Source organism: Paramormyrops kingsleyae, chromosome 20, assembly GCF_048594095.1.
Source record: "Paramormyrops kingsleyae isolate MSU_618 chromosome 20, PKINGS_0.4, whole genome shotgun sequence".
NCBI classification, from domain to species: domain Eukaryota; kingdom Metazoa; phylum Chordata; class Actinopteri; order Osteoglossiformes; family Mormyridae; genus Paramormyrops; species Paramormyrops kingsleyae.
The window spans coordinates 22,950,821-22,978,137 of NC_132816.1; the positions used below are offsets into that span (position 1 = coordinate 22,950,821).

The following is a 27,317-nucleotide window of genomic DNA, read 5'->3' on the forward strand; positions in this document are numbered from 1 at the left end:
TCTCTGGAAAGCAAGGAACTTTAATGTGCATACAGAGGAAGGCTACAGTGGTTAAGCACAGAATAAATACGTAAGAGTACACAGCACCGATGTGAGAAGCGGGAGGTGGACCCCAGGCAGCCAATCAGCACCCAGCGCAGGCAGGTAATGGGCAAATGCAGCCGCTGAAGATGGAAGAGGGGCACAACTGTCCCAATGGCCAGGAAAGACAGAGCTGTGACCCCCGTGGCAATGGCGAGTGCTTCCAGCTCGGTGCCTTCAGTCCTGCGAGGCTCTACGCCTCCTAGCGTGCCGTTGGATGTGCCTTTTCCTTTGGGATCGTCCGAGCCCTGCAGGACGGGGGAGGTCACCCCGTTTCGGGGGCCGCATGGAACCTGCAGAGGGCACAGGCACACACTCGGGTCACACTCATAACTCAACACTGCTACCTGGCTGTAAACCCCCTGCACTGCATCAGCATGGATGCTGAAAGACAGTTACGCTAAACCTCAGCAGTCCCCAGTCACAGGGGTGGGGTAACTCATGACTTTCGCAGTGCGGCCCCTCCCAGCCCCAGACAGGCGGGTGGGGGTACTCACGACTCTCGCAGTACGGCCCCTCCCAAGCCCCAGAAAGGCGGGTGGGGGTACTCACGACTCTCGCAGTGCGGCCCCTCCCAGCCCCAGACAGGCGGGTGGGGGTACTCACGACTCTCGCAGTGCGGCCCCTCCCAAGCCCCAGAAAGGCGGGTGGGGGTACTCACGACTCTCGCAGTGCGGCCCCTCCCAGCCCCAGACAGGCGGGTGGGGGTACTCACGACTCTCGCAGTGCGGCCCCTCCCAAGCCCCAGAAAGGCGGGTGGGGGTACTCACGACTCTCGCAGTACGGCCCCTCCCAGCTCCAGACAGGCGGGTGGGGGTACTCACGACTCTCGCAGTGCGGCCCCTCCCAAGCCCCAGAAAGGCGGGTGGGGGTACTCACGACTCTCGCAGTGCGGCCCCTCCCAGCCCCAGACAGGCGGGTGGGGGTACTCACGACTCTCGCAGTGCGGCCCCTCCCAGCTCCAGACAGGCGGGTGGGGGTACTCACGACTCTCGCAGTGCGGCTCATCCCAAGCCCCAGACAGGCGGGTGGGGGAACTCACGACTCTCGCAGTGCGGCCCCTCTCAGCCCCAGACAGACGGGTGGGGGTACTCACGGCTCTCGCAGTGCGGCCCCTCCCAGCCCCAGACAGGCGGGTGGGGGTACTCACGACTCTCGCAGTGCGGCCCCTCCCAGCCCCAGACAGGCGGGTGGGGGTACTCACGGCTCTCGCAGTGCGGCCCCTCCCAGCCCCAGACAGGCGGGTGGGGGTACTCACGACTCTCGCAGTACGGCCCCTCCCAGCCCCAGACAGGCGGGTGGGGGTACTCACGGCTCTCGCAGTGCGGCCCCTCCCAGCCCCAGACAGGCGGGTGGGGGTACTCACGACTCTCGCAGTACGGTCCCTCCCAGCCCCAGACAGGCGGGTGGGGGTACTCACGGCTCTCGCAGTGCAGCCCCTCCCAGCCATGGCACTCGCAGCGGTAGCTGCTCCCGCGGAGGACGCAGATGCCGTCATTCATGCACGGGTTCGGCCTGCACAGGTTCACAGGCCGTCGGGCATCTGGGAGGGGGGGGGGGGATGTATGTAATGCACAAATACACGTGTACACATATGTACACATATACGATGGGGTCCAATGGTCTGAGACCACTAGTGAAAATGTGTCTACTTTGCCTTCCTTTCTAAATAAATAATAATATAATTTGTAATTAACAATTTATCAGCAGAGCAATTTGATTAGTTGAATCACTGAATTTCTTAGTATTTGACAGAGTCAAACCCCCCCCCCCAGGTCACCCCTTACTGAATGCTTAACTTTCTTGGTCTTCACCTGTTTCTCCAATGATCCACTGTGAAATGGTGGTATGTGTTAGCCTATGACTGAACTGTATTTCCAAGATTAAATTAAATAGGCCAATAGGATGTTGGGGTATATCTCCAGGTGTGTGGAGTTTAAGTCAAGAGAGGTAATGCTAAGATTATACAATTCCTTGGTGAGACCTCACCTAGAATATTGTGTGCAGGTTTGGTCACCATATCTTAAAAAGGACATAGCGGCCTTAGAAAAGGTGCAGCGTAGGGCCACAAGAATGATTACTGGTCTTAGAGGAATGTCATACGAGGAAAGGTTAGTTGAGCTAAATCTGTTCAGCCTCAAGCAAAGGAGACTGAGGGGGGACATGATCCAGGTCTATAAGATTCTAACAGGTTTAGATGCTGTTCAACCAAATAGTTACTTCAGCATTAGTTCAAATACAAGAACTCGTGGCCATAGGTGGAAATTAGCGGGAGAACATTTCAAACTGGATTTAAGGAAGCACTTCTTTACACAGCGTGTAGTCAGAGTATGGAATAGTCTTCCTGATAACATAGTGCAAGCTGAATCCTTGGGTTCCTTTAAATCAGAACTAGATAAGATTTTAACAACTCTGAGCTATTAGTTAAGTTCTCCCCAAGCGAGCTCGATGGGCCGAATGGCCTCCTCTCGTTTGTATAGTTCTTATGTTCTTATACAAATCACAGTTTTCCGATATGGTCTCAGACTTTTGGACTCTACTATATACACACATATGTACACTTAAAGTACTGTGCAAAAGTTTAAGTCAGTCAAATGTTTGAAGTTGTTTAACTGGGTCCACATTTACTCAGAACAAAAACCACAATTTAACATTAGAACATATGCAAGTTAGGAGAAACATTCCAAACTAGGAAGAGTTTCTTCTGTTGTCCAAAAAGTCACTGACATCTTGTTGGGTGGCTAGATGAACACGGCTTCAGTTCCCAAACTTCTCCTCAGGGGCACCTCAGCCATTCCATGGATTTATTCAATTTCACCACCAACTCAATTAATTAACTTAATTAGTTCAAAAAGTCAATGAGATGTACAACATGCTCGTAATCGAGTCAAAAACTATACGAGTATATTGTCATCATCATAGTTCTACACCAGTACAATGATCCCTTAAAACATAATATTCTTTGGCTGCAAGACTTTTGCACAGTACTGTACATGCGCACACATGAGCACACATGCAGACACACGCAGACACACACAGACCTGCACACAGCATGTGCACCAACACTTCATCGTAGTACTTGAGGTCTTCGTAGAACGGCACGGAGATCACGTGATCCTGGGAGGCAGCGATGCGCAGTAAACCGTCGCTCTGCATGTCCCCGATGCCGACGACGAACACGGACACGCCGTCGTCGCGGATCTTCTGCGCGGGCACACCGGCATCTTCGGCTGCGCCGTCCGTCAGCAGCACCACGGCCTTGGGCACGCCGGGCCGCGCCCCCCGGGCTACACTCAGCAGCTCGGCACGGACGTGCAGCAGGGCGCTACCTGTGGATGCCGGGCCGCCCTGGTAGGCAGCTTTGCCTACGGCCCGCAGCACAGCCGAGCCCGATGCGTGGCTGTCCAGCTGGAAGGCAGTGACCGATCGGCGCCCGAATGTCACCAGCGCGATCTGGACCACGTCGCGGTTCACATCGAACTGCACAGAGACACTGCGCACAAACTCCTGGAGGTGCACAAAGTTCTCTCGGCCCACAGCCTCAGAAGCATCCAAAACCAGGATTAGGTCCAAGGCCTGTTCCGGGCATCCTGGGGAGAAGACATGGAGTTAAAACCCTGGACCCACCAGCCCTGAAGTGGGCGACAGAGCACTGGGATTACCACAACTGGTTAACTAGTTCATTGAAGCCAAGCTTTACTTATAATTCAAGGGTCACTAAAGGCTGCCTGGATTCCCCTCTGATTTCACACCTCCGGGTTATGGGTTCCAATCCCACCACCACGCTGTGTGTAGGGTTTGTGTGTTCTCCAGTGCTGTGTCCAGTGTCCTCCCACAGTGGAAGTGTGCTGCCTGCGATACACCCCCCCACCCCCGCTACCCTGATCAAAATAAGCAGAAGGATCACTGACATAAAGAACACCACAGATCTTTGTAAACCATAAAGCAACTCACGGATAAAACCCTAGGACTCAAACCCCTGACCCTGAGATGCCCCACCTTGGCTGTCCACACTGCAGATCTTGGCCTGCAACTCAGGCACTTTGGCCTCCAGGCCACCAGGGGAGCTGTAGGTGATGACGCGGTGGGCGTTCGCCGAGATGTTGTTGAGCTGTGCCCTCAGCGTGTCTGGGCCCACGGTGATGAGGAAGACCTCTTGGTCACGGACGTAGCGGGCAGGCTCCTCCACCGGGTCAGAGGACGGGGAGCCGGTCAGCAGCACCACTACACGGGGCAAGTCGTCACGCACGTCGGCAAACACCGGTGTGCTGGGGAAGCCGTGCTGGGCTGCGTGGCGGAGGGCCGCCCCTGTGCGGGCCTGACCGGTGCCAGGCTGCAGCCGCTCCACCGCCCGCAGGAGCTCACCCATGTTGGGCTTCCCCACTGGCACCACCATCATCACCCGGTCGCTGTACTGCGCCAGGCCCACATTGACGGGCGAGTCGGACCCCAGCACAGCCTGGATGAAGCGCTTCAGGAAGGACTGGAAGCGCAGGAAGCCCTCCAGGCTCAGAGGGGCGCTGTTCTCCACCAGGAAGAGCAGGTCCACGTTGCAGTCGAGGACGAACCTTGGGGCTGGGGGCAGGGGACAGGTGGGGGCAGGCATTTAGACATGCTGGTAGGGGGAGAAATATGAGCACGAGGTTACAATGCCATCTTTTGGCCTCTGGGTATGCAGGAGAGCAGCCACACTGATCCCCAGGGTCATAGTACATGGTCAGTCATGTATCTGCAGGGCACTTTCAATGGTAAGGACCCAACACTAATATGATTGCTGTGACTGCCATGGGATTCAAACCAGCAACCTTCCAATCATAGCCAGTCCTAACCTACAGAGCCACACACCTCCTGGAACCTTAATCCTTAATAGGGTGATGCAGTCAGTCCACGGGGACAGATTCAGCTACAGGGTGTTTGACAGTAACCCTCCCCAGGAGATCTCACCACAAGTGGGGTCACCCCCAAAGCCTGGGGGGCAATTACAGCGGTACTGCTGGGGCCCCTCAGACACACAGGTGCCCCCGTTCTGGCAGGGGGCGGAGTCACAGGGGTCTGGGCGGGGAGAGGGGGGGCTTGTTAATCACAGTCCTTCAAATACAGCACACAGAGACACAGATGTGGGAGGCTGACCTGGGCACACAGCTCTATGGCAAGACATCTGGCGTTTCCTGTAAACTCTGCTCCACCTGACAGAGAAAGACAAGCTAGTGGCGGCACACAGAGGTGCCAGCTGGTCTGCAGTGACCTGGCGGCACCCCGGAATGGTGACACACAGACTGGCTGTATTCCCTGTGTCACTGTATCACTGTTAACATACTACATGCATTTACATGCACTCAGGCCCCTCTGCAGTACTTTTTATTGTGAATCATGCAAACACTTAGCTAGGTGACACCTGTTACAATAGATATGCACAAGTCTCCTGGTAGTAAATATGAGGGAGGAGGCTAAGTGCGCACTTACCTGTAGTAAATATGAGGGAGGAGGCTAAGTGCACACTTACCTGTAGTAAATATGAGGGAGGAAGCTATGTGCACACTTACCTGTAGTAAGGGCAAACAGCAGTGGAGACTGCGAAGCCCTTAGACCCCTTCCAGCATGTGAAACTCCCCTGTAGCTCTTTGACTGTGTCCAGGGTTTTAAGCACACAGGGGTAGGTCTGAACCAAGCACCCTGAGAAGCACAGGGCAAAGGGTTAATTTGGGTGCTCCTGTGAGTGTCGTATGACACCAGATGTTACAAGTGGAACGTGTAATAGATGTAAATTTTCCCCCTGTCCATGTGGTTTGGGTGCGATGATCTTTGACCCTTTACCTGGCGGCACGGCAGAACAGATGTTGGCAGCAGACAGAGCGCTGAAGAAGCCATTGACTCCATCATAGAAATGCTCAGCAAACAGGACATGCTGCTCAGTGGGCGTGCTGGCCAGGGCGTCAAGCTCCTCCCATCTGGAGAAAGCAGGGCGTTCAAACACCATCACATGGGGAAAGGCCGGCTTTAACACCCCGCCTGGAAAAGGGCGTCAGTACACCATCACACAGGGAAAGGCCGACTTTAACACCCTGCCTGGAAAAGGGCGTCAGTACACCATCACACAGGGAAAGGCCGGCATTAACACCCCGCCTGGAAAAGGGCATCCGTACACCATCACACGGGGAAAGGCCGACTTTAACACCCTGCCTGGAAAAGGGCGTCAGTACACCATCACACAGGGAAAGGCCGGCATTAACACCCCGCCTGGAAAAGGGCATCCGTACACCATCACACGGGGAAAGGCCGGCTTTAACACCCCGCCTGGAAAAGGGCATCCGTACACCATCACACGGGGAAAGGCCGGCTTTAACACCCCGCCTGGAAAAGGGCATCCGTACACCATCACACGGGGAAAGGCCGGCTTTAACACCCCGCCTGGAAAAGGGCATCCGTACACCATCACACGGGGAAAGGCCGGCTTTAACACCCCGCCTGGAAAAGGGCATCCGTACACCATCACACAGGGAAAGGCCGGCTTTAACACCCTGCGTGGAAAAGGGCGTCAGTACACCACCACACGGGGAAAGGCCGGCTTTAACACCCTGCCTGGAAAAGGGCGTCAGTACACCATCACACGGGGAAAGGCCGGCTTTAACACCCCGCGTGGAAAAGGGCGTCAGTACACCACCACACGGGGAAAGGCCGGCTTTAACACCCCGCCTGAAAAAGGGCGTCAGTACACCACCACACGGGGAAAGGCCGGCTTTAACACCCCGCCTGAAAAAGGGCGTCAGTACACCATCACACGGGGAAAGGCCGGCTTTAACACCCCGCGTGGAAAAGGGCGTCAGTACACCACCACACGGGGAAAGGCCGGCTTTAACACCCCGCCTGAAAAAGGGCGTCAGTACACCACCACACGGGGAAAGGCCGGCTTTAACACCACACATGACATGCTGACTGTGTAGCTTCTTACTGACCCATAAGGAATGACACACCAGAATCACCATAAACACATCAACAGGCAAACAAATTTTTACATTTTTTCAAGTTCTCATCCTCAGAAAATTTCAAAGGAAGTTCAAATAAAGTTCAAATGAAATTCAGATGGTGTCAGGTAGAGGGCGCTACAGCTCCACACATTGAGGGCCGATTCCACATGACAGGCGTTCCAAACACTCCAGTCTCCGAAGGAGGAGTCATGGTCCTCAGCTGCTCCACCAGGCCAAAGGCATCCTCCACAGAAGCAGTTGTGAAAGCTGTGTGGCTGAGCAGTGAGGCTGCATATCTAATGCTTATGCTGCCCCCGGGGAAGCGGGGCAGTAAGGTGGTGCGGCTCTGACTGCCAGCCAAAGGAAGCTCTTCATTCAGACACATGACAGCCAGCACCATCCAAAGCCAGCAGACAGGGGTCGGTGAGGTCTAAAGGTCGTCACTCGAGTATTCCACCTGATTGGCTATTCTGTTTCACCTACTCCAGCCAATGAGAAGACAGGCACCTGACCGAAGCTCTTTAGGTGTCACAGTATGAGTGGGGACACACATGCATGCACATACGCCCACCTGGGATAGCGCACCCCCACAGCGAATATGGTGACTCCAGCCTGCTTCAGTTCGGCGGCTGACGTCTCTGGGTCACCCTGGGACCTGCCGTCGGACAGCAGGACCAGCACGCGAGGGGCAGTGCCATTGCGTCCCCCAGGGAAGCCCTTCCGTAGGATGTACTTCAGTGCCAGGCCCGTCCGGGTGCTGCCTCCCCTGGGGGAGGGCACAGGGTTAGGGTTAAAGCCCCCTCAGTGACCCCCACCCCCAACATTCTCCTGGTTCACTAACTTTAAACCATCACTCCTTCACAAGTCCTGAGTCACTTGCACGGATTAGACCACTGATTTCACGCTGGGTTTGTAATGAACAGGAATGTCCGGAAAACAGAAGAGCCCCACAGCTGCGGGGCCCTTGGTATGATGAGGACTGTCGACACGCCACCGAGTGCAGCCGCACACACACACACACACACACACACATACAGAAACACACATGCACAGACCCACATATATACTGTCACACACATAAACACACCCACACAGACATACAGATATATAGACACACAGACGTGCGCACGCACACACACACACACACACACCCACACCCACATACAGATATATAGACACACACACAGACACACACGTAGTACCTGTATGGAATCTTCTTCAGGTGCTTGACCACGCCCTCCCTGGTATGGTGGCTGTCCAGTGACACCTCCAGCCGGGGGGCTGAGCTGTACTGCACAACCCCCACTCTCACCTGCAAAGGGGGCTTCTTTAACATCCAAGGGTCTCACACACACACACACACACACACACACGCTGTGCCTCACCTTATCTGGGCCCACGTCCAGGCCTGCACACGCAGTGAGAGCAAAGTGTTTGGACCGCTCAAAGCTGCCCTTTCCCACACTGTGAGAGCCGTCCATTAAGAAGAGGATGTCCAGCACTGCGGAGCACTGCATCACTGCAAGGATGGGACAAGGACAGAGATGGGAAGGGAGCAGGGACAGGGACAGGGATAGAGAAGGGAACAAGAATGGGGATAGAGGCGGGGAACAGGATAGAGAGGGAGACAGGGACAGGGATGGGGACAGAGAGTTGGGGACAGAAGGGGAGACAGGGACAAAGATGGGGACAGAGAGAGGGATGGGAAGGCGGTGGGGACAGAAAAGGGAACAGGGATGAGGACAGTGAGAGAGACAGGGATGGAGATATAGGCAGGGAAGGGGACGGGGACAGGTATGGGAAAGGAACAGGGTTGGAGACGGGCAGGGAGACGGAATGGGGACAGGGACAGACAGAGAGACAAACAGAAATGGAGTCAGATCCACAAGCATAGGCCAGTTAGCAGCACAGAGAGAAACGCTGGGGGCAAACATGCCTGGAGAAAAGAGGCGGCAGCGGCCAGAGGAACTACAATAAAACAGGGGGGAGGGGGGGCATGTCAGTGCTTGCATGGCCGAGAGTCTAAGCCGGATAGCTGCCAGGCTACAACACGCATCTCCAGCGACTGCACAAAGATAAAGTGTGGCCTCACTTTCACACAACCCCTAAGACAGACAATTACCATTCAATCAGAGCAGAAACACTGCCCCCATAGATATGTACCATCCAATCAGATCACACCCCACTTGATGAGAAAATTCACACTGCCTTCTCAGGCAGCTCTTCCCAGATATCCCCCTCACTGCTGAACCCATCACCAGCTACTCACACGCTCCGGCCGAGCTGATCTTCATGATGGTCTCCTGGTTGGTCTGCATGTCCAGAACGCAGAGACCAGTCCACGCTGTGAATGACACTGCACCTTCATTTCTATCCATCACGTTTAAGCAGACAATAATGGAGCAAAGGAGGAGGGGCACGTCGACAGGGTCTAACACGAGCAAAGGGGGCGGGGCACGTCGACAGGGTCTAACACGAGCAAAGGGGGCGGGGCACGTCGACAGGGTCTAACACGAGCAAAGGGGGCGGGGCACGTCGACAGGGTCTAACACGAGCAAAGGGGGCGGGGCACATCTGTGGGTTTCCAGCTGTCTGCTACAGCTGACACCTGATCACATCCTCTAAAAATCTCCCAGGGATCCCCAGGTTTATGGCGAACAGCCTCCCCAGGGGCAGCTCCATAAATCCTGGAAATGCCGGGATATTTCACATTCCTACACTGACGCAATGCTACAGGCTGAGGGGTATGGAGGGGTGTCCAGGGCCCCCCTGAGCAAAGCCATTTTCACTGCAGCTGTTACTCAGAAAAACAGCGAACATCAGATTTCAGCCGAAACGCCCATTGGCAGGTGGGGGGGAGGTGGCCCAGGGCAGTGTAGTGGGGTGGGCAATAAAAGCTGGTGAAATGCATGGGGGGTGTAAATACTCACTGGCAGTCAGAGAGGGGTTAAAACAGCCAGGAGAGACAGTGGGGGGGACACACACCAGGGACGGACAAATGGGCACTTTAAATCACGACCCTCTGCAGATCCGGTGCCCAAAGGGCTTCAGGGCTGCATGGGCTGCTCCTGCGGGTGTGGACCTCGCTGATTAACCCCCCACGGGGCTGAAGGGGGGCGTTTCTCAGGATGGCTTATGGAGCCCTGTGGTATGTGTGCATAGTGGGTGGGGGGGAACTTATAGAGAAAGTTCCCTAACAAAGTGATTGGTGTCATTCCTGACGTCCGTTTTATATGACTTTGAATGGACCCCCCCCATCCATAGACATCCACTATTGCAGACCTCTGTAGAGCCCAAAAGCCTTCCCGTGTGAGGCACCTCACAGAAAACAACACTGAGAACAGGAGGTCCAAACAGGCGGCCTGGTCCACCAATAGATCAGATTGGTCAGTGAATGTGAAAGCTCTGGTAACTTCTCCCTGTTTCTAGTATGTCAATAAGGGCAAGATCGGTCTACAGAGCTGGGATTTGCTGTAAAATTAACTCTATTTCCAAATGGTCCAGAGTGTTACAAGAATCTGTCTTTGGTATGCCAAAGTGACTTACCTTTAATCATCAACAGTGTAATGAGGACGACGAGCTGGCTGGACAGATGCATTGTGGGAAATCTGTGATAAACAGATGAGAAGCCATTGAAATACTAAACCTACTCCATCCCCCAACAGGGCCAGTATGTTTTCACACTGGCACACATAGATAGAGGTGGACAGTTCAGGTCTAGAAAGTAAAAATCCAAACCAAGATTTTGTTTCAACTAACCAGTGGAGTACTCTGTGACTGTGATTCTCTATACTCAACTGGTTGGTCAAAACAAAACTTGGACTGGATTTTTACTTTCTGGACCTGAACTATCCACCTCTGCCAGTAGAGTGTAGAGTCTTATTCTGCTCGTCTGCTAAATCCAGCATCTGAGCCGAGGGTTAACAGTCACCTCATACGGTCCACAAACCTGCCTGCAAGGCCATAAACTCCCCAGGAGCAGGGGTCAGGGGCCGAGATCTTCAAAGCACCAGGCAGGAAATTAAAATAGCACCATGCTGGCAACACTGTCACCACCGGCTCGGGCGGTGAACATCCAAGGAGTGCAGGTCTCCGGCCAGAGGAAATTCTGGCATCGGGAGATAAGCCTGAGGGACAGTGTCACTCCAGCAAGGGGTGACACCGAGGAATTAATCACTTCCTATGCGATCAGCCCGAGGGACAGTGTCACTCCAGCCCGGGGGGGGGACGACGACGACGACACAGGAATCGCTCACTTCCTGTGCGATCAGCCCGAGGGACAGTGTCACTCCACTCCAGCCAGGGGGGGGGGGGGGACACAGGAATCGCTCACTTCCTGTGCGATCAGCCCGAGGGACAGTGTCACTCCAGCAAGGGGTGACACCGAGGAATTAATCATTTCCTATGCGATCAGCCCGAGGGACAGTGTCACTCCAGCCCGGGGGGGGGGGGGGACAAGAATCGCTCACTTCCTGTGCGATCAGCCCGGGGGACAGTGTCACTCTAGCACAGGGTCAGCATGTCACCCAGGTGCCGATTGGACTCACCATCTCAGGGTGAGCAGCAAACCGATTATGTCGGCAGCCCAGTGGAGCAGATGAATCATCTGGGTGAGTCTCAGCTTTAGGGCTGAGCATGAGCCCGGGGGCTCTTATCCCGGGGGCCCGCGGCACTTTTATCAGGAGGCAGACTTTATATCAACAAACAGAAGGGAGCATTTCAAAGCATGAAGGATGAAGGACGTGGCTTTCATGTCTCAGCTGTGCAGATTCTAACAGTCCTACAGTCAGTTCATTGAGATTTGGATTAATATTATATCATCCATAACGGTGTATTTATACATTTTTACAAAATGCTTTAAAAATACTGGAGTAATTTTAGCTGCCTGGATGGTGTTGAGCTGTCTGAGGGAACAGAACTATGACAGTATAATAGTAAAATCCCATCATCTCTTGGGGGGAGGGGGGCAGCATTGTCCCCAGATCAACATCTGAGGCGATTCAGGAAGTATGTCAGGTGCTGTGGCTGCAGCGCTACCACATCAAAGTCCAGGAAGAGAAAGAGCTAGATTCTCAAAGAAGCCGCAAGACACCACATCACGGTGCTCAGTACGCCCTGTAACCGACCTGCGTTTCAGCACATTTACACCCTGTAACCGACCTGCGTTTCAGCACATTTACACCCTGTAACCGACCTGCGTTTCAGCACATTTACACCCTGTAACCGACCTGCGTTTCAGCACATTTACACCCTGTAACCGACCTGCGTTTCAGCACATTTACACCCTGTAACCGACCTGCGTTTCAGCACACTTACACCCTGTAACCGACCTGCATTTCAGGACATTTACACTCTGTTTCCAAACTGACTTACTATAAACTTAATAGTAAGGCTGATATAGTAACTGAAATATCAGGCTATGCTTTTGGGGGCGGTTCTTAAAAGGGGCGGGGCATCATGGAGGCAGAGCATTCCTGGAGGAGCCCGCTTCACAGTAATCTCGTGAAAGATGACCATGTTCCATTTCCACAATGTCAGTTCAAGTCACAGATAAGAGTGAGAGGCAGGCGATCAGCTTTCATAAATATAGCTGCAGAAAGGGGGGTCTTTGTCCCTAGTGCCCCCCTCCCCCACAAGTCACCTGCTGATTAGCATCTCTGGGGCATTGGCTTCCCCTTACTTTGAGCATTGAAGCATTCAGAAAATGAGGGATTAATTAGGGTCCCCCACTGTCAGCCTGTTTCTCTGATCCCAACCCACCCACCCCCCCGCTTCAAACACACAGGGGTGGGGATGGGGGTACATGCTTTTAAAAAGCATTTGACTATCTCTCCTTCAGTTTTAAAACTAAATTAGAACAAACACAGAAATATTTATTCACAGCAGTCCACAGCATATAACTTTTTACACACAAACCTTAAGTTAGCAATCGGCCACTAGCTTAAGCTTAGCCCCGCAGCAAACCCCCACCCCTAGGGCTACACCTGCTCCACACCGGGGTTCATTCCTCCAAAGGCTGAACATCCATCAGCACCCCCACCAGGTTCCTGTGCCCTTTTCATATCTAATCTACAATTAGATCAGCTTGCCTACAGCCTCCACCTACCCTGCTGCTGCAGTAAGGCCCCCCGGGGGGGACGTAGGGTCAACGCTTCATAAAGGGGAGGTGAAAGACCCCCACATCGCTCGGAGACGTTAGCTATAATTCCAGCCCCCCGCACGTTTCAGAACAAAAACCTCCTGTCCGGTTCTCCAAAACGCAAGTCTGACGCAAAGTGGCTCTAGGCACCGCACTGACGTTTCCATGCGCCGGACCCCTACCCCAACTAATGGGCGCCTGTACGCCGGGGTTGTAGGTCCTGTGGAGGCTGCGAAACCACAGCCCAGAGAAGATCCGCAGACAAGCCGCAGCGTGTCATCACCGTCCCACACCGGGCACACCTGTGACAGAGTGCGGAGACACCGGTGCAAGTAGCCAGCGCGGTTTGAACTTCCCCTGTCACCCCGATAAAGATTCAGGTCCGAAGAGACGCAAGTCTTCAACAGTTTTATACCTCTTAATATCTGTTAAAATGTTTAGTAGAAAATGCGCCGTTAAAATGTGTGACAAAAATTAAAAAGAGGATATCTCCATTTCTGTCTGTTCCGGTATAAATCCCATTTTCATCCCGAATTAGCGGGACGCGTACGCTGCGGTTTAGGCGCTGTATCTGCATTCATCTGCTCCCACGCTTCAGTACTGCCCCCGTCTAAAGCTTCATACGTTTGCCGAGAAAGCATAGGCGCAAAGTAATAAGGAAAAGAAGAACTTACAAAGAGCAAATTTCAAAAGCGTGCATATCCCTCAAGGCGCCCCGGCGTCTTCGGGGGATCAGTTTCGTTTGTGTCCGATTCCCCGGCGCGTACCTGCGATGCGCACTACACGGAGCACCGTACACGGTACACAGCAAACGCAGAGACACACTGACCGAGCGAGAGGCACCGGCAGTTGCCCCATCCGGACCAACTCCAGGAGGCGTTCTGCTCCGTCTGCGCAGCCGAGCACTCAAAGGCAGCCCCAGGGCAGGTCCAGCCTCCTCCTTTGCTCCGCTCACAACCTTTATGAGTACGGCTTTATTTACACCAGAAACCAGCCCCCCAGCAGAATCTGGCTCCGATCAGACACCGTCATAAGGCCTCTGCTCCAGTGCTGACCGCAATTTATCTGATAAAATAAAGTGTAAAAAATTAAATAAATGCTCTAATAGTACAAGTAAGTAAGTTGTTTATTTATTGTTAGTTACTGTAGTGTTGCGCTGCTTTATTTGTTTAATCGTCATCTGTGAAGAAGGCATTCAAGTAAGAATTGCATTGTACTCTGTACATGACAATAACAACTTTGAATCCTTGGAATAAATGTATTTGATCTTTTTCCCGGCAGCTATCTTTTTACACAGGGCCACTATACACATTAGTTTATTTTTTCACTGCTTACAGTTTGGATCAGGAGTTGGTTATTGTAAAAGAAGTGCATGCAAGTGATATTTGTATAGATTTATCTACACCCTTCTGGCAGTCCTGCCATTACAGTCAGGTCTCGCACACTATGGGGAGTAGAAGTTGTCCAACTTGGCTGCAGTCAGTTTATACTCCACCCCTGCAGCCGCCGGCAGATCTCGCTCCACGTCACGTCAGCTGCAGACAGACCTAAGCCCAAGTCGAACGCACCCACTGAAGTCCAGTGAAGCTGCGCTTCAGTGGGTTTTTATGAGAAAAAAAATGCGTTAAACGATCTGCGAGAAATAATTGGTAATTCTGAACGAAATAGCAATGAAGTTCAACACGTTCTAGCATGCTTTTTGGAATAGCAATGTAAAGACAACAGTACATTTTTGACAAAATTTTTCGTGACATTTTAGAGGAGGCTTTGGACAAATGCTTCTGCTAAATATATTGTAAATGTAGTACTGCATGGCCATTCTTGCTATACCTCTGAAATGTGTATGGTGGATACAACTATAACCGGTTACAATAAAATATTGCTGCATCGCCCACCACCACCAACATAGGATCTAATCAGATCGAAGTGGGAAAGCGGTATTCCCCGTCCTACGTAGCAGTGGCGGGGGCAGCGCGTGCTCCCCAGTCCCCACGTGGGTTGTGGGATCACGTGTCACCTGTCCGCGTGGTAGACCAGCAGTTTGGTGTGAACAGGAAGGTAATAGATATTCGGTTAAATATAACCTCACAAAATATCTTACTTTACGTACTAAGTAGAAGCGCATCTTCGGCCCCATACAGGTCGGGTTACCGTCCTTATTAAGTTAATCATCCAGTGAATGTTGGACTATCTGCATGTGTAGCCATGTTAATGTATAGTTGTTGATTTTATGAACTTCCTTTGTTTTTTTTATTTTATTTTAAATGTACTTATTTATGACACGTGTATTATTTGTGACGGTTTATACTTACATATGTATTTCGTTAGTCTAGTTTGTACTCTTTGGTTCCGCCACAAAGGTTCCTACTTTAGTGTTGTAGGTGTGGCAGCAATCAGCGACGCATTTTTTTGAGTTTCACCGCCAATTCCCGTCAGAATCCGGTTGAATTTGACGCTGGTAAGACGTGCAATTCAGCGCTCCGCCAACATTAACCCAAAAGAATTGGTAATTTGTAAATCCTGTTGCTTTAATTACTGGAATAAAATCTCCTTTAGTAGTGTTGATTATATCCCCCCCACGTTATAACTTATTAGTACATCGAAAAGGAACTTTGGTAAAATTTGTAATAAACTTCTTTCCGCAATTAGTGTAATTTGAGGAGAGGCTGTATGTCGCTGACTTTTCTATTTATTTTAGGAAGGTTATGAATTATGTTCGAGAGGTATTATTGTTTAACATGGTGTTTTAGCTGTAAATTATAGTTACGCAGGACTAATCAGCATTTAGATGTAATTTCTAATTACATCTCATTTGCTTATAAGTTAACAGGGAAGTACTTTGTTTATTTCATTCTGTATGAATATTATATTTTGAATACTCTTTCTGTTACACCTCCGTATTGCGCGATGTACAATTCCCGTGAGAATCCGCTGGAATTTGGCGCTGAAAATAAACTGCGGCCTTTACAACTGCTACTGCGAGCCCGCTGTAGTCGAATCGCCGACCGCTACACATGCATGACGATAGCGGGCCCGGTGGGGATTATACATGTTTTATACGGTTAGAAATAAAGTTTCCGCTGTAATTGCCGCTTGTAACTTAAATGGTGTCTGTGCTGTTAAAATTCTGATTAATAAATTAGTGTCTAATAAGATGCAATGAATAGTTAAGTAGACGGTTAGCCGCTGCGTGCGAGGAATTACGTACAAGCCCGTTATAAAAATTAAATCCCGAGATACGAACAGACACTCCGGGTGCCACAATACCTGTGTTATTTTAATATTAATGTTTTGAACGTGTTGATGTGTAACCTACATGATATTTGGTAATTGATTTTTTTTTCTAGAAGTTTCTGTCTTCAGTGGGATTGTATATATTGTATATATGTATACACATATTCTGCTATTTCATTGTTAACCCTATGTGTGTCCTTTTATTTTATTTAAGCAATTTTTGCCTTTTGTATAGTTATTTTTTTCTTTGAGCTTACCTGACAATTGCACTTGTATGTTTTAAGTGAGTGAGGCATATTTTGGTAATATCGCCATTACGTTCTGCAGAGACTGGCGAACTGTTCGCTGTGAGGGAGCGGGGTGAAAAGCTGAACGTTCTCGCCGACATTAGTGGCGCCTAAACTACTACTTTCTTGCTACCAAAATCTGCCTCCCTTGCCAGGACGAGCCGCCGACCAAGAAACCACGCCGCCATTTTGCCTCCCCCTTTCCGCCGAAAAAGCACAAAGTTCCATTTTTTTGTCCTCCTTGGGAGGGACAGTAAGGAGGAGCTGGCCATTTTTCTATTTTGTTTTAGCATTAGGGTACCCAGCAAATAATTATTTCTTGCTTTGTCGAACGAACTATTTTTAGTTAATTATTGCAGGAATACATGATTTTGTTTTGGGTTTTATGTGCTGGGATTTTATGTTAAATACATTTGGTAGTTGAACTGTTGTATAAAAAAAAAGCTGTGAAGAAAGATATATTGTGTCCATATCACATTTCTTTCAAAAACCCCTGTGACTGGACTCTGATTGCAAACACATCAGCATCATAGATACGCAGGTCTTGGGTGTGTGAAAGGGGAGTGGCCTGGTAGGAGTTAGGAGTGATTCCCACTTCTCTGTTTAGACTAGTGTAGGAGGCGTGTCAAGATGCTGGCTGGGAACATGAACAACACATTTCTTCAGGCGCATCTCAAGGCGCCGAAGAGACCCACAACCAACCCTGTGTCTGTGGCCCAGCAGCGAGAGCAAGGGAATCTGGAGCTACAGGCAGTCTGCGGCACCATGCCCAAGGTCCCCTGGGGTAGTCTCAGTGCTGGTATGGCGTTTACAGCTGTGTGGTCTGGGCCATAAACAGACACACACCGGTCAATTCTGTTCTTACTCTGCCTCACGTATGGTTATTGTACGCCTGAACTTTCCCATCCTCCAGGACTGGAGCTAAATGCAGAGAAGAAAGTTGCTTCAGTCACAGGAAATGGTTGTGCTGTGAGTAGTATGGACACCTTTCTGCGCTTTGCAGGCTCATAATGCCCTACAGGTATCTGTGTTGCCTGTTGACCCAGTCACAACCCCAGTAACACTCTTTCCTCCCGCAGAATATCCGCAGGGAGGTCTCTCCCACCGTCGTCGCTGCCAGTCTCGTGAAGCTGTGTAATTTTTGTGCCCAGCAAGGTCAGCTCATTCTCACACTGAAGCAGTGCTCTGTGTGGTCAGTTCATGCTGACAGTGAAGCAGCGCATTCAGTATGGTCACAGTGAAGCAGCGCATTCAGTGTGGTCAGCTCATGCTCACAGTGAAGCAGCCCACTCTGTGGTCAGCTCATGCTCACAATGAAGCAGCGCATTCAGTATGGTCAGTGAAGCAGCGCATTCAGTGTGGTCAGCTCATGCTCACAGTGAAGCAGCCCACTCTGTGGTCAGCTCATGCTCACAGTGAAGCAGCGCATTCAGTATGGTCACAGTGAAGCAGCGCTTTCAGTGTGGTCAGCTCATGCTCATAGTGAAGCAGCGCCTTCAGTGTGGCATGTCTCACGTACAGGGGTTGTGAAAGCCTGTGTCAGTGTTTATAACTAATCAGTACCCCTGCACCCTTCACACAACGTGAGCCTGGGGTGATGGAGGGGGTAATATGAGTTATTCTGTATGGTTTGTTTTTCTATGCACATATGATACTTTTAAAGCTGTGAGGTTCTTGGCAGACTGTCAGGGAGCCTCTGATTGGTTCTTGTCACATTGTTGATTTCACCAGTTTACTGTTTACAGGGAACCTCCGCTGCATACGGTGTAAGAGGGTGTGCTACTGCTCCGTGACATGCCAGGCCAAGGACTGGGCTGCACACCGACATGTGTGCAAGCCAGAGACACCAGAGCGGTCCCCATGGTAACCAGGCAGACATCCGGATTTAGCCATATACTCCTCTGTGCTTAAGGCTGTGATAACACAGGTTTAACCCTCTGGAGTCTAGGGGTAGGGAAGACACTTTCACTGACTGGGGCATGGTCACACATTTCATTCAATATCATAAACTTAATTCATGGCAAATTATTTCTTATTTGTTTTGGCATAAAACTCATCTTAATCTTAGTGTACTTTGTAAATATGTCAGATTTATGTGAAGTTTGTAATTTGACATCAAAGTATAGACATTGCAAAATGCAGTTTGGAACACTTGCAGAAACATTATAAAAGTACATCGGAAGCAATGGTGGAAGTTTCTTTTGATCCCAGATATCTGATCACCAAAGTCTTGGTTACATGAAGATGACTAACTCTACCCATCTGAGCCACAGCCCTTGATAACACAGGTTTAATTTCTTTTGAAAGTGAGGAACCCCAGGAGCTGCTAGCCTCACCTAGCACAGCCAGTTCCAGGAGCCTGCTTCCCAGGGTAAGGGGCTCTTTCACAGTGACCTGATGGGGGCTGCTTTGCTGTGTAAGGGCCACATCGTATGGCATGCTTCCCACAGGGTGATGTAGGGGTGGCCAGTCCCCTGCAGAAACTCTACCTGCGCGACTTCCCCAAGAATGAGCTCATACGAGGAGCACAGATTCAGGTTCATTTGCTTTCTTACCTGAGTAAATCACATGAGGGTTACCTCTGACTGGTTATTTGAGCCTTGTTCTGAGTCAGCCTCTGTAATCAATTAATCAGGCCTTGTGTTGTTTAGGCCACTGTAGTGGAGCTCAGGAACCCTGGGAAGTTTTTCATCCACGTTGAGTCGAAGGCTGTGATGGAGTCCCTGCGGAGCGTGACGGTGATGTTGCAGAAGATGTATGCGGGCTCGACAGGCACAGAGTACATGCCAGACTGCGGAGAGGCCTGTGCTGTGATGTACTCCCAGGACCGAGTGAGGACACACCTACCTGGCCTCTCTTTGCTTCTCATTGTCTCAGTAGCTTGTCCTTTCCTAATGCAATTCTGGATTTGTGTAAGAGTGCCCTCTAGAGATGCCTTTGCATATGTATTTATGAATTCTCCTTAAGCTGGGATAGTACCACCATCATAGCTGTAGAATGTCTCGGAATCTGTTGTACCTGGTATATGAGGACATGTGGACCCCCCCCCCCCCAGAACTGGTATAGAGGTGTGGTGCAGTCTGTGGACATCTCTCAGAAAACCGCCATGGTTTTCTACATGGACTACGGCAATGAGGAGGTTGTGCCATTGGACAGGATCAGACCGCTGGCCTCCTGTGTGGATCGCATCCCACCATGCGTGAGTAAAGCCCTCCGCAGATACTTGTACTGCATAAAGAAGCTGCCGTGGGAATCCCTGTGATGCCCCCCCCCCCCCGTACATCCATAGTGCTTGCAGTCTTCCTGGTGGAGAGTAGCACCTGCTTTGGGGCTGGGTCTAGCGGTGATACACACAGTGCTGTGCTGCTGTGTGCAGGCGGTCCATTGTCAGGTAGCAGGTGTTACCGTGGTGACGGGCGGCTGGCCGGAGGAGTGCAGCGTCGCCGTCAGGCAGCTGGTGGCAGGGAAGAGCCTGGCTGTGACTGTGGTGGACAAACTGGACGGGGGGCCCTGGGCGGTGGACATGGAGCTGACCGCTGTTGGTAAGGCAGGGCAGGTCCTTCGGGGTGAGAAAGACATGGACGGCATTGAAAAGCAGACGCTGGCCATGGGCTGAAACTCTGCTCCCACAGGCAGCAAGCTCAGCATGTTTCTGGTGGAAAACGGCTATGCCACCATGGAGCCGCGAGGCCAGGACATCGGTAAGGGCGCCCCCTGTCTTCTGGGTAGGGGTGTGACGGTACCCAAAATTTCGGTACGTACCTTGGCTTTGAAGTCATGGTTTGGTACGTTTTCGTACAGCAGGGTAAAAGACACAAACATAAGTTGCTTCTCTTTATCTTTACTAAACGGTGGTTTACTGAACAAACTATGACTGTCTTAAATGAAAAGCCTCTGTGAATACTGCTGCAACCTAGTGATAAGTAACGCTACTTAAAAGTAAATCAAAATAAATATTCTCTCAAGTAAATAAAAATAATGTCCATTAAGGTGCACATTTAGAAAATTAACTGTACCTGATATGTACTGTATTCACATTAGTAGCTTTCAGCTTCATATTTGAACTGTGCAACACAAATATTGTCTCAAAAAATGCAAAGCATAACAAAACAAATATCCATTATGGTGCAGCATTTAATATAGTACAGCCAGGTATTTTATTTTATTTTTTTAACAGCTTCACATTAGGACGTACGCGTGCATGCATGTTGGTGCGGCTTCACCCGCCCCTTTCTGAATGTTGCTTGCGGGAAACACAAACATACAAAGGTTACGCATTTGCTGCATTTGTTCGGTACATATGCTTACTGAACTGGAAGACCCGTACTGAAATTTTTCGGTACAGATGCATTTACCATTACATTCCTACTTCTTGGAGGACTTTGAGCTAATTGGCTGATTTTTCACACATTTATGCAGTTCTGAGACAAAGTAATGGACCTTAACGCAAGTTAAGCAGTTTTATTTGAGTAAAGGCCATTTCATACTTAATGTTTCTGTTGCGGATGAGGGAATATGTCGTTAAATAAGGCCTTGGCTGCGGACAGCTGCTGTCTGCATCTGTAGCCCAGGGTTTTATGTCTAGCAAAAACCTTGCACATCCGTGCACATCGACTGCACCTGTGCAAGATAATTGATTGTGTATTTCCAGTAGGTGGCAGTGTGGACTTTTACAGATCAGCAGTCAACGACAAAAGAGTAGAGGAAGAATAGTTGTTGTAGTTATGGTGAGCAGCTTTATGAGAAGGGTCGGATGTACTCACATATCTAATTTTTCATACTGACCAGACAGTTATATGGTATTTAAAAAAAAAAAACAACACTGGCATTTCGAAATCTTGGCAATAAAATTCGCTAAGCGGGGGAGTGGGATGCCGACTGAAAGACTCTGGTATGCTTTATTACCGTAATACTGCCCAAGCCTCGACTAATTACTTTAACCCTCTGGGGTCTACGGGTAGGGAAGACTTTCACTGACTAGGGCATGATCACACATTTCTTTCAATATCATAAACTTAATTCATGGCAAATAATTGATTTTGTTTTGGCAAATTCACTCATTTTAATGTATATTGTAAAAATGTCAGATTTATGTTTGTAATCTCACATCAGAGTATAGACATTGCAAAATGCAGTTTGGAACACTTGCAGAAAAAACATAAAAGTACATTTTAAGCAATGGTGGCAGTTTGTTTTGATCCCAGATATCTGATCATCGAAGTCTTGGCTACATGAAGATGATTAAGTGGTGTAGTTGCAACATTCAGTTGGATAAATAAATAAGAAAAATCTAACTCATGTCACTATTGAATATGTAGGAGCTCTCATGTATATGCATGAGCCATTGACACCTGACCTCATTCTCCCCCCCCCCCTTTTATGGCACTGGTGGGGATGTATCTGGATCGCGTTTCACCATTGCATTGTTCATCAAATTACCATGTGAATACGATTTGAATACGCGGTGATGTGGCTGTTTAGAATGCAAATAGCGATCTTCACGTGAGGGTGGTACTACACGCTCCCCATGCAGCTACTGTAAAACAAAGGTGACATGTTTTATTTGCTGATTTAACCTAATTCTAAAAACCTTAATACTTCCGACAATGGACATTTTGAAAAGAAGACAGGTTACCGATTTAGTCAGTGTTTTCATGTTTCTACAAAAAAATTCAGCGAGTTATGAACTGAAATACATGAGAAAGATATGCGGCATCGCCGATGATGCCCTCGTCCCCAGAGGATTAAACTATTCATAAAAGTTTACCCATTTCTCACACACACACACCGTAACCATCCGAATCCACAGCCAAGTGTAATATGAACACAAGCTGCTGCAGTCGACCGTCCCCAGCCTGAAAGCACATGGGGAAGAGTGAAGTAAGCAGTGGCCTGTCTGATTCCACGTTCCTGGGTTGTCGTTCATGGTCACGACCCTCCTGTCTGCCTTTATTCCAGACTCCATTCTATCTGCTGCTCTGGACAACTTCAAGAAATCTTCAGCTGGCAAGAACGAGAACATGGAGTCGTGTCTCCCCAGCCCGCTGACACAGGGCGTGGGGGACGTCTTCTCCGTCGTAGTTACCCACCTGCGGTCCCCCGAAGACCTCATATGCCAGAAGTTGGACAATGCTGGTGAGTATTGCTCTGTCACCCAGGGTTCGCCACAGTTGTCCTGGTCTCGGTGTGAGAGTAAGCCGGCTGTTGCAGGTGCGATCCAGGAGCTGCAGCAGAAACTGCGGGAGCACTGCATGCAAACGGCCGCCGACCCAGATTTCCGGCCTGCCCCCGGCTCCGTCTGCTGCTGCCGCTTCTCAGGTGAGGCCTTCCCAAGGCGGCCTGGCACGCAGCTCAATCCCAGCCTGTCCCTTGAGCCCCAGCTGATAGTCTGCATCTCTCAGAGGACAGCCAGTGGTACCGAGCCAAGGTTCTGGGTTACTCCACGGAGCAGCACGTCTGTGTGGGCTACATCGACTTCGGCAACTCGGAGGAGGTGGATCTGGACCAGCTGCGGCCCATTGGGCCTGAGCTCCTCAGGCTGCCCACGCAGGCCATCCCCTGCGCCCTGGCAGGTCTGACTCCAACCCTGACCCCCCAGCTCCACTGCCAGTGCCCCTCATCCTCTTCGGAGGGGATTCAGCTTTCGATTTCTCCTTACTGGGCCCCTGCAGGTATGAAGCCGCTCTCAGACACCTGGACCGAGGCATCTGTTGTGATGCTGAGGAAGATCGTCTGCAACCGCTTTCTACAGATGAAAGTCCTGGGACAGAGGAGCAGCACCGCACTCGTGTCCCTCCTGGATGAGGGCAGCGACCCCGCAATCTGTGTGGCCGAGTTCCTGGTCACCACCGGATATGCCCTCTATGACAGTGGAGGGCACATTCCGGGCCAGGATGACAAGGCTCCCAGTCCCCCTGGTAGTTTTAAAGCTCTTAATGTGGGCTTGCTTGTGTTTTGATTGACAGAGGCAGTGACCTATGGAGTCTCAGCATTGGGCATGCCTGTGTTTTGATTGACAGCAGCAGTGGAGCCCAAGGAGGAGTTGCACTGGACAAATGCAGAGCTGCCTGCTGACGGAGAGCTGGTGGATGTCATGGTCACCGTGGTTCAGAACCCCACAGAGTTCTTCTGCCACCAAAGCAGCTCCCAAGGTGCTGTGTGGGTGCTTGTGCTAGAGTACAGGGGCCACATTTGGTAGCTGCAAGGTCGCTAACGGAGCTTTGGGCTGCTGACTTGGCTTCCAGGCACTCGCACCCTGGCAGCGCTGATGGCTGACCTGGCAAAGCACAGTCAGAGCAGTGACGCCGCCCTGGTGGCCAGTGTGGGACGGCCCTGCTGTGCCCAGTTCCCAGGTGCTGTAAGATCTTTGCCCCCTCCGTCATGTGGGAGAGCCGAGCCGAGCCCTGGGTGCAATCCCAGGCGGCGTTACTCTCGTACACTTCGTTAATAGAGAGTACATGACCTGTCAGATAAACGCTGCATTGAAATGTTGCCCATAGCTGATTATGTATCAGTCTGCAGTGTTGTTACTAGACTCTCACTGGTTCCATGTGGCCCAGGTGACAAGTTATGGTACCGGGCCATGGTCCAAAGCATTTTGCCAGATGGGAAGGTGGAGGTGTTCTTTATGGACTATGGGAACACCTGCGTTGTGGACCGGGCCGAGCTCAGGAGCATCCGGCCTGAACACCTGAAGGTTCCCTTTCAGGCTCTGCGGTGCTGGCTTGCAGGTTTGGGTCTGTCTGTCTATGTGTGTGTGTTTTGGGGCGTGTGTGTGTGTATGTGTGTCTTGGTGTGTTTGTGTGTCTTGTGTGTGTGTGTGCAAACGCATGGGTTCTCAGGATGCACTGTAATTTGGCACCTGAAAAACCAGGTGTCACATTTCTGTAAAAAGCTTAAGAAAAAAGATTGCATGAGGTAGGATGGTTTGCGTGATTGAGGTTTATTGCAAAAAGGAACGGAACTGGGAATTCAGGAACTTGAGGGGTCTTGGAGTAAGCCAGTGTTTATGCCATAAAATCACCTTCTTTCCCTCCCCCACCCAGGTGTGGAGCCCCTGGGGAGGCAGTGGTCGGCCAAGGCTCTGCAGAAGTTCCGGGCCTTTTGTGTGGGCACCCATCTGCAGGGCAGGGCTCTTCATGTCACTGAGAGGGGCTATGGCATGGAGCTGCTGCACGATGGTCTCAGTATCGCCACCCTGCTGGTGGCCGAGGGGCTGGCCAGTTCCACCCCTGGGAGTGGGCTCTCTGGCGCTTCAGGTGAGCAGCCCTTGTTGGACCATTTCTGGTGGTGCGGGTTCTAGGTATGCCCAGGCTGATAGCTGTACGTCGGTGTGTCTGACCCATGTGAGCAGACAAGGGCTCGGCCCAAAGCGACGCTGCTGCGGTCCCGCTGGTCGCCTCCTTCCCCACAGGCTGGCAGACAGCCCAGCTGCAGCAGAACAAAACGTTCCAGGCGCGTGTGGCTGGGGTGCTGAGCCCTGGGCACTTCTACCTGCTGGGCGAGACTGAGGGTGAGAGCAGGCACACAGACACACATGCACACAGTGGCACATTAATGTCACTGTCTGAAATCGTTTGGTTATCTGTCAGCAGTAAGTGCAGAGAAACTCCATACCCTGATGGGGGCTCTACAGGAGCACTGCAGCCGCCGTCCACAAGACCTTCATGCTCTGCCTGAGCCAGGGGCAGCCTGCTGTGCCCAGTTCTCAGGTAGGGCATGTCCTCTTACTGAGTGACCAATGACTGCATTGGGGGGGGTGCCCTTGTGTCACAGTAGAGTGAGACCGGTGTGCAGAGTGGTGTGTAGCTCAGTGAAGCTGTTTCTGTGGTTAGAAGGTAGAGCGATGTCAGAGAGCCCTTACCCCCCTTGTATTATGGTGACTCTGCAGTCTGTCTGCGAGGGGAAAACGGCATGAATACATGCCGCACGAGTAAAGCTGTGAGGAGCAGCTCTCAGAGCCCTCAGAATCCCATAATTCCCTCCTCTGCGGCAATAACCCGCAATTCTAGAAAGCTACTAATATTATGTCTGTCTTGAGATAACAGTTCTCTGTGACTGGGGCCCCCTGGGCTCATGCCATGGGGAAGGGAGGGGAGTGTGCTGGAGGGGGAGGCATTCCTGAGGGGGATTTATCAAATGATCAGCGTTATGCTTTTAAATAAAGATCTGTGTGTCATGCCATTGTAAGTCACTAGGGGCAGCCACCCCATGTTTAACATCTTTGACATGACCGACTGACTGTCATGTGACTGGAGTCAGGGCGTCCAGGGTGGTGTGCTGGCTCTCCGGTGTCGTTCCCGTCAGCATGGGAAAGGTTCTGTGACTGGTCTATTTGGGTTCGCGGCCACTGATTCCCCGTGTGACCTTAGGTGATAAGAAGTGGTACAGAGCTGTCGTCCTGGAAGTTGGTGACTCTGAGGCGAAAGTCGTTTACGCGGATTACGGGAACACTGAGCGCGTGCCGCTCTCTGGCCTCCAGCCCATCACGAGCGCCCACCTGGACCCGCCATTCCGGATCGTCCGGTGTGCACTCACAGGTCAGCAGGGGGTGTGGCTTGCACCCGGGGCGGCTTTGTGGGGTGCTCAGCAGGTGGGGGTCATGGACTAAACCATGGTGGCCGTCTGTCACTCACACCTGCTGTGAGGTTCGTCTGGCTTCAGGCCCTTGACCGTGTTGCGTGTGACCGCTCGGGCTGAACACGGTCCCTCCTGCAGGGATGGTGCCCTTGCCCAGCCCGTGGCTTGCCTCCGCAGGGAGACGCTTTGAGTTGCTGCTGGATGCTCCCGTCCTGGCCTGTGCCCATGGCTTTGACGGTACCTACAACCTGCTGACCATGACCAGCCATGGAGAAAAGGGTAACGTGCATATCAACTCCGCGCTGAAGGACAGCTTGGTGGAGGAGGAGGGGCCTGCCGTCGGTCCCAGCGAGTGGGAGTCTGCTGCTGGACCCAGAGACGCAGCCTGTGTTCCCAGAGGTAATGAGCCCATTCAGGGCTGGAGTCAAACTCTCAGAGGTCACCTGGATCTGCCGGATAGAACTTTGGTTCTGGTCTTAACCCTCCGGCACTATTGCAGCAGAGTGGGTGTGTCCCTCCTGTAGCTTGTAGGAGGGACAGGAGACCTTTATTGCTTGTATCTTTGTGAGTTTTTCAAAACTAATTTGTATTCTTAGGCTGCCTGGATAAGGTAATGGGAAAAGATGGGGCTAAAGCTGACATCCAGCAGGAAACCGGCAGGGAGGAAGCAGAGCTGGTCTCAGGCGTCTGCAATGGTGTGTAGCTTCAAATGTCCCAGGGCAGGCTGTGCAAACGCCCTGGGCAGGGGCAGCCTTATTAACCAGCATTGTCTCCTACAGAACCAACCCGGACTGCACTGAGCTCATGCTGCTGTGGTGATCTGAAGCAGAAGGTGAGAATGTGACTGAATGTGACCGCGGCTCAGGCCAGACCGTGGTGTGAACGTGACCGTGGTGTGAACGTGACCGCGGCTCGGGCCTGACTGTGGTGTGAACGTGACTGCGGCTCGGGCCTGACCGTGGTGTGAACGTGACCGCGGCTCGGGCCTGACTGTGGGGTCGGCTCCACGGCTGGCTGTCTCACATCTGGACC

At 51.4% G+C, this 27,317-nt stretch overlaps 2 protein-coding genes across 11 annotated transcripts in view; one reads left to right on the forward strand and one right to left on the reverse strand.

The window, feature by feature from the left end:
• Nucleotides 1–15,337, reverse strand: vwa2 (von Willebrand factor A domain containing 2). Of its 3 annotated transcripts, none has more exons than XM_072703927.1 (14): nucleotides 15,296–15,337; nucleotides 10,593–10,654; nucleotides 9,316–9,390; nucleotides 8,432–8,565; nucleotides 8,249–8,358; nucleotides 7,618–7,812; nucleotides 5,896–6,029; nucleotides 5,625–5,754; nucleotides 5,212–5,267; nucleotides 5,026–5,133; nucleotides 4,081–4,656; nucleotides 3,123–3,671; nucleotides 1,502–1,624; nucleotides 1–374 (listed from the first exon to the last, which is right to left on the reverse strand). In XM_072703927.1, exons 2-14 carry the CDS (start codon nucleotides 10,642–10,644, stop codon nucleotides 259–261), a joined length of 2,358 nt encoding a protein of 785 aa, XP_072560028.1. In that variant the 5' UTR covers nucleotides 10,645–10,654; nucleotides 15,296–15,337; the 3' UTR covers nucleotides 1–258. The 3 variants fall into 3 exon arrangements, with proteins under 3 accessions (XP_072560028.1, XP_072560026.1, XP_072560027.1); XM_072703925.1 differs by lacking the exon at nucleotides 15,296–15,337 and adding an exon at nucleotides 14,015–14,210; XM_072703926.1 differs by lacking the exon at nucleotides 15,296–15,337 and adding an exon at nucleotides 13,860–14,209.
• tdrd1 (tudor domain containing 1) overlaps nucleotides 15,147–27,317 on the forward strand; it is a 13,737-nt gene continuing 1,566 nt past the window's right edge. Inside the window, exons 1-25 of one of the 8 annotated variants that reach the window (XM_023796970.2) lie at nucleotides 15,147–15,243; nucleotides 17,314–17,505; nucleotides 17,620–17,675; nucleotides 17,786–17,861; nucleotides 18,452–18,569; nucleotides 19,014–19,077; nucleotides 19,157–19,243; nucleotides 19,358–19,537; nucleotides 19,762–19,905; nucleotides 20,083–20,248; nucleotides 20,339–20,407; nucleotides 22,665–22,841; nucleotides 22,917–23,024; nucleotides 23,108–23,278; nucleotides 23,378–23,623; nucleotides 23,726–23,857; nucleotides 23,951–24,058; nucleotides 24,266–24,436; nucleotides 24,752–24,964; nucleotides 25,060–25,218; nucleotides 25,298–25,417; nucleotides 26,078–26,245; nucleotides 26,424–26,684; nucleotides 26,882–26,980; nucleotides 27,065–27,117. In XM_023796970.2, coding sequence (XP_023652738.2) covers nucleotides 17,337–17,505; nucleotides 17,620–17,675; nucleotides 17,786–17,861; nucleotides 18,452–18,569; nucleotides 19,014–19,077; nucleotides 19,157–19,243; nucleotides 19,358–19,537; nucleotides 19,762–19,905; nucleotides 20,083–20,248; nucleotides 20,339–20,407; nucleotides 22,665–22,841; nucleotides 22,917–23,024; nucleotides 23,108–23,278; nucleotides 23,378–23,623; nucleotides 23,726–23,857; nucleotides 23,951–24,058; nucleotides 24,266–24,436; nucleotides 24,752–24,964; nucleotides 25,060–25,218; nucleotides 25,298–25,417; nucleotides 26,078–26,245; nucleotides 26,424–26,684; nucleotides 26,882–26,980; nucleotides 27,065–27,117 — 3,315 coding nt within the window. In that variant the 5' untranslated portion in view covers nucleotides 15,147–15,243; nucleotides 17,314–17,336. Of the gene's footprint in view, nucleotides 15,327–15,529; nucleotides 15,692–16,982; nucleotides 17,004–17,313; nucleotides 17,506–17,619; nucleotides 17,676–17,785; nucleotides 17,862–18,451; nucleotides 18,570–19,013; nucleotides 19,078–19,156; nucleotides 19,244–19,357; nucleotides 19,538–19,761; nucleotides 19,906–20,082; nucleotides 20,249–20,338; nucleotides 20,408–22,664; nucleotides 22,842–22,916; nucleotides 23,025–23,107; nucleotides 23,279–23,377; nucleotides 23,624–23,725; nucleotides 23,858–23,950; nucleotides 24,059–24,265; nucleotides 24,437–24,751; nucleotides 24,965–25,059; nucleotides 25,219–25,297; nucleotides 25,418–26,077; nucleotides 26,246–26,423; nucleotides 26,685–26,881; nucleotides 26,981–27,064; nucleotides 27,118–27,317 lie in introns of those variants that run through there. The other 7 variants (XM_023796972.2, XM_023796971.2, XM_023796969.2 and 4 more) reach the window with 7 other exon arrangements.

What these genes read in the sequence shown, in the direction of transcription:
- vwa2 (XM_072703925.1), bottom strand. Translation starts at nt 14,043, where the DNA reads ATGGGGCAACTGCCGGTGCCTCTCGCTCG. An exon ending in CTGCCGGTGCCTCTCGCTCG is followed by an intron (nt 10,655 to 14,014) that starts GTCAGTGTGTCT and finishes TGTTTATCACAG; the next exon opens with ATTTCCCACAATGCATCTGT. An exon ending in TACACTGTTGATGATTAAAG is followed by an intron (nt 9,391 to 10,592) that starts GTAAGTCACTTT and finishes TGTCATTCACAG; the next exon opens with CGTGGACTGGTCTCTGCGTT.